The sequence below is a fragment of the Poecilia latipinna genome, unplaced genomic scaffold (genome assembly GCF_001443285.1).
Source record: "Poecilia latipinna isolate Pla-1442-1.1 unplaced genomic scaffold, P_latipinna-1.0 Scaffold304, whole genome shotgun sequence".
Taxonomy (NCBI): domain Eukaryota; kingdom Metazoa; phylum Chordata; class Actinopteri; order Cyprinodontiformes; family Poeciliidae; genus Poecilia; species Poecilia latipinna.
In genome coordinates this window covers 295,982-305,673 of record NW_015112920.1, presented here as the reverse complement: position 1 = coordinate 305,673, position 9,692 = coordinate 295,982, and the positions used below count along the sequence as shown (strand labels likewise).

The 9,692-nt window shown below is 39.3% G+C and overlaps 1 protein-coding gene across 1 annotated transcript; it reads right to left on the bottom strand.

Annotated features, from left to right (window-relative positions):
* Window positions 1-3,736: 3,736 nt before the first annotated feature.
* LOC106948711 (uncharacterized) lies at window positions 3,737-4,453 on the bottom strand. The gene is made up of 2 exons (XM_015034550.1): window positions 3,944-4,453; window positions 3,737-3,871 (listed from the first exon to the last, which is right to left on the bottom strand). The coding sequence occupies exons 1-2, from the start codon at window positions 4,431-4,433 to the stop codon at window positions 3,750-3,752; spliced, it is 612 nt and encodes a 203-aa protein (XP_014890036.1). The 5' UTR covers window positions 4,434-4,453; the 3' UTR covers window positions 3,737-3,749.
* Window positions 4,454-9,692: the final 5,239 nt, after the last annotated feature.

Below are 9,692 nucleotides of genomic sequence, written 5' to 3'. Positions count from 1 at the left end.
AAAGTGCTCTGCCAAGTTTAGCCATGTATGTGGAGTTGCAGTAGCAGCAGAAGGTGTTGCAGGCTGAGAGGAGATCGGAGAGACGACAAGCAGAGAGAGACGGGGTATTTTATTATTCACACAAGGCATAATAAACCAGGCACGCTCGGTTAGCAACGCTTAAAGACCCTGCGCTGTAGCGGTTAGCCACTAATGCGACAGCAGTGATTTGGACACGTCCTATTAATAGTGCAGGGGGAGGTTTCCATGCATGTTAATGAAGGTGTGTATTAGCTATTAATAGAATCAAATGGGAGGTCTACGGCTGGGACACTTCTGTGTGAGTGTCAAAAGTAGGACTGTATGCGTGTGTGAGGGGTGGGTAATGTTCATAAAAAATAAATGCAAAATCATTTGTTTTGAATCAATTAAAAGTGAGGACCTGCTGAATGGAAACCGAGACCAGAGAGAAAGAGTGTAATATTTGGTGGATTTATTTTGTCTCCACAAAGATGCAAGCACTTTTCTTTGTAAGTTTTTTCTTTCTTTCTTTTTTTAATCCTTGTCAATGTGAATTTCTAAGGTTGTAAACAGAGCACAAGTCAGATGGGAGGAAGAGACGGAAAGGTGAAGCAAAATGGAGAAGGGCTGTGCACAAGAACAGAAAGTGCACAGTGAGTTTTTCAAAGGCAGGAAGATGTGGTGTGCTGTAGAGGGAAGTTTGGAGGTGCTGAGCGCTCACTCCTCCTCAGCATGGATATTTAATGACCTGAGACCCCGACGAAGCCCTCAGATTCTTCCCTCTCCCCATCCTCTCCACCTCCACATCCTTCTGCTTCTCCACCCCCTACATTGCGATGAGAAGAGAAAGCTTCCCTTCTTTGCTCAGAGTCAATGTATATGCCAAGAGCTTAGAAGCATCAAGGAGAATATTAGAGAAGAACCCCCTGAACCAAGAAGTCAAAGTCAAGAATGTAGAATTGAATGTATGAACCACTTTCTTTTTTTATCCGACTAGGAGAATAATATAGAAAAGAAAATGCATTTTGTTGCCAAATGTGAAAAACTATCTTCAGTGTGGCTGTATCAGAGTTGATTTTTGATTAAAATCAAGAATTTCTAATGGTGTCAGAATAAAAGTATATGACATAGAAATAATGCAGCAGCAATTCAATTATTTTGTCTGAGGCTTGTACTGTTCTCTATTTTATTGCTGTTACATCTGAGTGGAAAGTAAAAAAGTATATATCATGTAGTTTTTTTGTTTGTTTTGGTTTGGTTTGTTTTCTTGGCTAAATCAAACGTGTAACTAACATGAGTGACTAACATGTGTAATTATGTTTTATGGAAGTAGCATTTCTGGTTCTATCAAGAACAAATTCAAAGAAATTTCAAAATAACCTGTATTAAGCATGATTTTATTGGTCAAATGTTTCTGTATTAAACATGTTTTTTTCAAGGCTCTGATGTATATTTATCTTAGAATTCAGATGTCCATTTATTGTAGTTAATAAACCATCATAATTAAAGGAAACTGAGGGTTGAAATCTACATTTTGTACTTGATCTACATGGATTTCCCTTAGTGCATTGAGTATGTGACATAAATTTACTTATTTACATATTCTAATGTGTTGATTATGACTATAAACACACAAAATCACTGACATATCAGGAGAATGTTCAGCTGGTGTGAAACTTTCCAAGGGCAGCAAAACATCATTGGGTTCACAGTTTGTCAATCCACTCAGAGTCAAAAGAGAGACGATAAGTTTTTTAAGTTTTAAACAAAAATGCATTTCTTCAGTTGTGGTTTAAAAAAGAAGCTGAATTCAGAGCTGAGTTATTTTAAAATTGATTATGTTTATGATGTATGTGTTTTAAGTACATTTCCATAAGATTTTAGCAAGCTTTTACAAATATGACTGACATAAACTCATATTTTTTTCACATAAATATACTTAATGCATGGTAAAATGTCTTGCCTGATTTACCAGAGAAAGCTGTACTTTATTGTCTTTCTCTTTACAGAGCAGCTAAAAACCAAATTTTAAAGTATTTTAAGCAAACAATTAGTGTAGAAAGTTACTGTTCGTGCTGAAATGGTATTACTTGACAGTTTGGAACTGATATAAGTGTGGAGGTGTATTTCTGTTTTTTTCCAGATGATTTTTTTTTTTCCAACAGAAGTTGTTCATGGAGGTGAGACAGCATGTGTTTGCCTGTGCAAGAGCACGTGATGGGCAGGCAGGTGTGTGCTGACAAAGGTGACTGCTTTCACTCTCCATATTTTCACACATGATCACATAATTCCCACATTAAAAAACACATCTGCAACATGCTAGAACACTTTAATTCATACAGTATTTGAATTATAGACACAGCCCAAATTCATACGTGTTGGTGCATGTTAGTAAAAGCGTTCTTTGTTTTGTCCGCCATGCTTCTGATCAAACACCTTAGTAGCGGGCTAACCGAGAAGAAGTTAATGTGGATCTAATGAGTTGTTCATCCAGCAGGATGAAGGAGTGCATATGTGGAGTAATGTGAGAAGATATGCTAGTGTCTCCTTGAGGGATGTGGATTTTGAGCGGCATTAGATGGAGGACCGCAGCAAGGCCACACGCTTCCCTCCTCCCACCTTATACCGTTTCCTTCACTCTCCTCTAAATAATTCCCCATACTGGATGTATGGACTCTTGCCTGCAGCCCGACACGCCCGCCCTGGGAGTAATTGATTTCCTCAGAGCTCCCTGTTGTGGTGGTGGAGACGATGGTGGGGGAACCAGCGACGGAAGCTCTTAGTCTTTTCTATATTTTCAGCACACTCGTACATGGTAGTGATGCATGGGGAGGATTACACCAAGACTGAAAGGGTAGTTGTATTCAGAATAGGCTATTTACCCAGATCACCTTTTTTTTGATGGAATATTGTGGTAAGGGTAAAGAAAAGGGGTTTTATTTGTTGGTCAACTACAGAGCTTTACAAAAGTATCTCTAACTTTTTCCCCATTTTGTCACTCTGCAAACATGAGATTGTATTTTGATTGTGGTGTGGAAGAGATTCACCCCCCTTAAGTTTATATATTGTTGAACCACCTCATCTACAACTGTTTTAGAGCGTGACTCTAGCTCTGCATATCTAGAAACTGTAATCATTCTATGCAAAATAGCTCAAGGTCAGTCAGACTATTTAGGTTTAGACTTTGATTGGGCCACTCTAACACATGCACACACATTCAGTTTCTTAAATCTAAATTGGAGCACTCCATCTTGAGATTTTAGGGACTTGAACAATTTGATAATTAACAGAATTTGACTGCAAGCTGAGAGGACAAAGAACAATTTTATTCATATCATTAGACCATCTAAAAGTTACAGTAGATTGTGAGACCCCTGATCTAAAGCTTAAAATGGCTTTGGCTGTTTAAGGTTTCCATCCCACCTGAAGGTGAGCCTTCAGCCCAGACCCTTTTGTATTCTGCAACAGGTTTTCTTTTCTTCCCTGTGTTTAACTCCATCCATTTGCCATCAGCATGCTGCTTCTCTGATCGATGCTCTGCTCGCTGATGTCTTGGTATTGCTTTCGCTGTGCCATACTCTTTATATTTTTTGGATAATAAATTAAAGAACGCTCTGTGAAATATTCAAAACTTGGGATATTAGTATACAAACAAATTCTGTTTCAAACCTCTCCAGTTTAACCCTGACCTCTCTAAAGCTGTACTTAGTTTTCATAATGATGTTTCTTTTGTCATGGTGAGTTTCAGATTACGAACCCACATGCAAGAACACAAACAGAAGAGATCGATAAAGTGTACAATAATAAGTTTTATTGAAGTCAGGGGGGGGGTCAGGAAGCGAATACTGGAGCTGATGACCGGGTCGTCTTACTGCCAACAGGAGAAGCTGGGTTAGAACCGTAAGGTGAGAATCCTTTAAGAATATTCCAGGATCTGACTTACTTGGAAGGAAAGGGATGACGATTTGAGCCGCGACCAGGGCGGGGGTTAGGTTGGAAAACGGACAGGTATGAACCGCTGGTGGAACGGCTACAACTGTGGTTCGATGTATTCCTTTCCCGACTGGGTTCGGGCTTGGGCCACCTAGCCCGGACGCTTCCGAAGGGGAATACACCAGAGAGGGATCGACGAAGGGAAAAGGTGAGCACACGAGGAGTGGCGTCTGACCGGTAGCACCGACAGCGTCGAGGGAGGACACGGAGGTAGGTAATCCACAACGAGGGGAGCTCAGACTCACACGGAATCCGGGAAGGACTGTTCTTGCCAGAACCGCGAGAGGACAGCTGGATATCGAAGTAAGCAAACACTCAGGCGATGAGAAGAAGAAGAGCTGCTGCTTAAATCCATACTCCACGCCCTCCAAAACAAGCTGCAGGTGTGAAGACAGGTTGAACTCAGCAGCTTCCCAGGGGCTCTTGCACGCAGGCGACATCTGGTGAGTGTGATGAGGAATGCCGGTTCCAATGGCAGAAGGAAAAAAAAACCCAAACCCAAAGGAAAAACAAAAAACAAAAACGCAGACCCTGACATCTTTAATAAGGCGCTCTAATAAACCTCTGATCCTTTCACTAAACAAATGATTTTATATTGAGTACAAATTACGCACTCCAGCTGTGCTGGTTTTAGGAAATAATTTAGGGAAACCAAGGATTTCTGGCCTTGCTGAAAGTTTTTATTTATTCATCTTTTCAGACAATGCCTCACACTTAAAATAAGCGTTTCATGAAAAGTGTCTTAACATTTAAATGGTACCATTCAGATCTGTACAAATAGCCATTTGATTCAGTTTATCTGTGTGCTCACACCTAGGTGTGATATTTGACAGATGACTTATGAATGTTTGATCACGGCTCTTCCCCCTGGTACCTCTGAGGACCTAATGATGGTGTGCACGAGGATACAGGGTGGGACTGCGTGTGAGCGTGCATAGCCGGCTGTGTGAGTGGTGATGATCATGTCTCGGCATTGAAATTCAAATATTCAGTAAAAATACAAACCCTTATGTCAGGGATCAAGGACTCGCCTGGTTTCAACACAATCACATATCTCTGTGTGCACTTCTCTCATAAATAAAAGAGCAGCGCTCCACTTTATATCACTGTGTTTTAATTATTAAGATCGAACTGAGGAGGTTATCTCACTGTTCTCTGCCTGGAACTGGAGGGACGAAAAATTTGAATACTGCCAGCACAGTGCTTAGAGAGCAACACAGCAAAGTGGCAAATGAAGGACAACAGGATTTCAGGGCTAAACTCAAAGAGTTTAATAAGGCACCTCTAGCTGAACAGGCAAATGACACTGATTTAGGGCCTCTTAGAAGATATACAGGTGCATTTCAGTGAATTAGAATATAGTTGTAAATTTGATTCATTTCAATAATTCAATTCAAGTGTGAAGCTCAAATAGATTCACCAAGTGTTCAAGCATTTATTTCTGTTAATTTGAATGATCATGGCTTGTGGCTAATGAAAACACAAAATTATGTTTCCCAAAATGATGTAATATTGCTTGCCACCAATAAAAACAAGATTTTAATACAAAAATATTATGACAAAAACAGAAGATGGACTGTCAGAGACTATGGAATCTCATCTAAAAATATTAATGGAAAGTTAAGTGAAAGGAAAAACTGAAATAGTAAAAGGTGGTCCAAAAAACAAGCTTTATAATTTTGCTAATCAAAAGCCCACTTAAGTTTATATAAGTTTGGAAACTGATAAGCTCTGGTTTGTTGCTTTAACAAGTGCTGGAATTTGCGGAGAATAATGACTTTACAGTTCTTTAGTTATCCAAACAGCTCTTTTTTGAACAAAAGTACATGTTGTATTTGATTACAAGAATGAGTTACAAGGAAAAAAAAAAACACAGAGAGTTTTTAAATACCAGGATAAACTCTCCACATGGTACTTCCACACACTGCCAAAGGTAACACTGCCTAGTTTAATGATGATATTACATTGTTTGACTGGTGGGTAATGTGATGAGAAAGATGATACAGATGAGCTTAAGTCCAGCCTGGGCTTCCTCGAGACCTCATCCGAGCCACAGGATGATTGCTTCCATGCTAAGCTGCATTAATGTAGTAATACAGGCAAAAAAGTTGAATTAAAATACTTAAATATATTAACTTTTCAGTTATTTTAGTTAACCTGATTGAAAATAAATTTTGTAACAAAGCATGTTTTCAAGACTACTTCATTTAATCAGAGTTGTTGCTCTGGTGGGAAAAAAAAAAAAAAAACCCTGTAAAAGCTATGAGCCACAGGTGACTACTTATATTCATCATGAAGTGAATTATCATTGCTGGTAACCCCCACATACAGTACGAGCTCTATAACAAACAAATGTTAGCTGAGGCGCATTTTCTTTCTCATTAATTTAGTTGGGAGTTTCCTATTTGTTTTGCTGCTGTTCATTAGTCAGGTGAGGCTGACACGGTGGGCCGCCAAAGTTGGGAGCGTTTGTAACCAGGCAGACAGGAGGTGTGTGTTTGTGTTTGGAAGTGCATTACATCTTGCCTGTTTAGTGCTTAGTGGGAAATGGCGAAGATGGAAAAGGAGGGGGGGAGCTGGTGGTTTTGTGGTAGTCTCACCCACATCGATTGCCTGTTTTTAATCGGGCATAACAAATATAACTTCCCTTGAATTGAATTCCCTGGGTAAACCGTTATAAAACTAACCTTGTTATATTTATTGACAGGACATTGAAATAAATATTAGAGTCATGTGGAAAAAGGGGGGAAGGTTCCAATCCATTGATTTTTGTGATATAAAAAAAAGAAAAATCCCATAGAAGTCATCTAACAAAGCAAAACCTACAGAGCTCCTCTTTGCTCCCTCCCTCTCTTCCATCCCCCCTTTACTCACTCTCCTTAGCATATTAGGTGGGGAATAATGTGAAAAAATGCTTAGCACACGGGAACGAGGCTGGTGTGTGCAGACGTGGGAGTGGGTCCCCTGGGGGTGCGCTGGAGCCCCTATCCCATAAATCCCGGCTCTGGTGCAAACAATCAATTTTCAATTTTAATTATTTACCATGGCCTGCTGGACACAGGCATTTATTTTCCAGGTCTGCCCAGATTAAAAATTAAAAATTAGGAGATTAATATTTTGGCAGAGTGGGCAAAAAAACCTCTCTCTGAAGGGGAAAAACAATTTTTTATTGTCTTTCAGCCCTCACGCACCTGGCAAAGGTTAGTGATAGCTGAACGAGTCAATCAATAACTTCATAAATTTTCACAGACTTTCACGGTCTTGCCCTTGCCACCCTTTTGCACCCATTGTGATTTTAGCCCGAGCTCCATCTGTTGTCGGGGGCCGCTAACATTAAAGCCAGCGAGAAGCGAGGAAACAGGCGAAATGTGCAGCTCAGCATTTTCTGCCCCATAGCTCTCTCTGGGTGTTGGCCTCCACTCTAGCCCAGCGTTTTGATATTTCATCTGTAAATTTAATTACATAACCTGGAGCTTCAGCGGCAGCGGTATCCCCTGTCAAGTTCTCATTCATGCGCAGTCGGTACTGTCCGTGTCATTCTGTGATACAGCCATGTTTCGTTCAAGCCAATCAGTAGAAAACCTCTGCTTAAATAACACAAAATCAGAGTCAAATTGTGTTCTTGATCAAGATTTAAAGCACTTTCCACGGTGTGACCAACCTCCCTCAGGGGTGAAATAAATTACCTAGCCATCTTTAATTAACAAAAACAATTAAGCTTCCAGACCTCACATCTCTCACCCTTTTGTGTGGAATAGAAAAGCTTGCCACCTATCCTTTATTGTTTCAGTTTCCAGCATGATGTATCCTGCAGCCTGTAGGAGGGGGCTCTAATGTGTCCATAAATTTCAGCGCTCTGAGTACACCGGTCGCTCCAAAGTGAAGGTTTTAATGCCGATCAATGTGCTACTGCAGATGATCTCATCCACATACTTGACATTCTGTGTTTAGGAAAGATCAACTTCATGTGACATTGTTAGTATCTATTCTTCAAATTCTGTCCTGTCCATGATTTTTGATGATCGTGATTTTAGACTTAACCTCTTAAGAATTGTAAATTTGGAACTATGTGTCGAAAAAATACTGTTAAGCAAGGATTAAAGCATGCCGAGTAAGTCTTATCGCTCCTTAAATTCAATTATCTTTACTTTGTTCCCATTTTAGCCACAGTGGGATTTACCCATGCATAAATTCAAAAATATTCAGATCATTTCGAGAGGGAACAAGATTTCACTTTCAAAATAATATTTTGTAAGGCTTAGAGAAATATATGTAGATGAAAACAAAAGATAGCTCTTTATCTGATTATAGCAAATAAAAGCCAAAGGAATTTTAAGAAGGCAGATGATGTTTGACCTATGTGGTCAGATAAACTATTGACAGTGTCTTGCAAAAGTATTCTTCCCTATTAAATTTCATATTTTGCTGAAGTACAACAAAAGCACCTCAGTACATTCAACTGAGATTGTATGTGAATAATCAAAAACATTGTGCATATCAATCATTTAAAGAAGAAGAGGTATATGGATGTAAATCACTCGTTGTCTTCTCTAAACACACTCTAAAGTGGGATGTTCTTGGAAATGCCCCCTGAAAGAAGATGTTTGAAAGTATTAACTGCACATTGAAGCATTGAAAGCACACTGAAGCACTGAATTCTTGCTTCAATGTGTAGAAGCAGGAATTTTATACTGACTCTACTTTGATTTTTTACAAAAATAAAATCTAAAGAGTTTGGCATTTGCTATGAATCAATGCTATACACAGTGGTGGTGGAATCATGATGTGGCATCGTAGGCTGGAAGGTCTTTCTGAGTACCTAATGGAGTTAATGGAAGCCCAAAAGCAAAGCTGAAAGAAATGATGCAAACAATTTTCAGCTGTTAATGAAACAGCAGTTTTGAAAGCACACATTGGTTCATTTGCATTTTAAGTTACTTTGTTGATTTTTTTATTTATTTTTTTATAAAAAAGGAAGGGCTTTTACACAACATATGTCAGTGATGCATATATTAGAGTTTCTAAAGGAGGAAGAAACAGCTAGCCTCTGGCTGTGTTAGTAGCAGCAGACAGGTAGACGTGAAGAGCAACAAAAATACAAATAACTGTCAAGGCGGTGGAGAGGGAAAAAGCAAGCAAACAGTCTTAGTGAGGGAAAGGGAGATCTGAGAAGCAAAGAGACATAGGGAGACAGAGAGTGTTTTAGTTCAGAGCAGAGTGTTGTTATTTATCTGCCGGCTGCTAAACAAATAAGGAGACTCCCAGTTCTGTGATTGTCTCTGTGGGGTGCTGTCAGATTTAGGCACGTATCCTCCCCTCAGCATGCAACAAGCTCAACACTCCAGCTGTGCTTTCTCCCTCTCGCTCTCTCTCTCTCTCTCTTTGTGTTCTTAACATGTTCAAACACCCTCCAAATGTTCTGCTTTTTTGAGTTTTAAAAATACTGCTTTGTCCTTCATCTATTCCCTAAACACGTTTTATCTGTTTAGGGAAAAGTAGTACAAACTCCTCTATGTCATATATCCACATGTGACATTTCCTCGTTCAAGTTTTTATTTTGTACTTTTATTTGTAGTGTGCAATCAATTATCTCTTATTTTCTTTCTTTATTTTAGTACAAGTAGTAATTGTAAATTTCATTAGAAATCACTGTCACATTTTTCCACAGAAATCAATATTCACCCTAATTTTTTGGACAA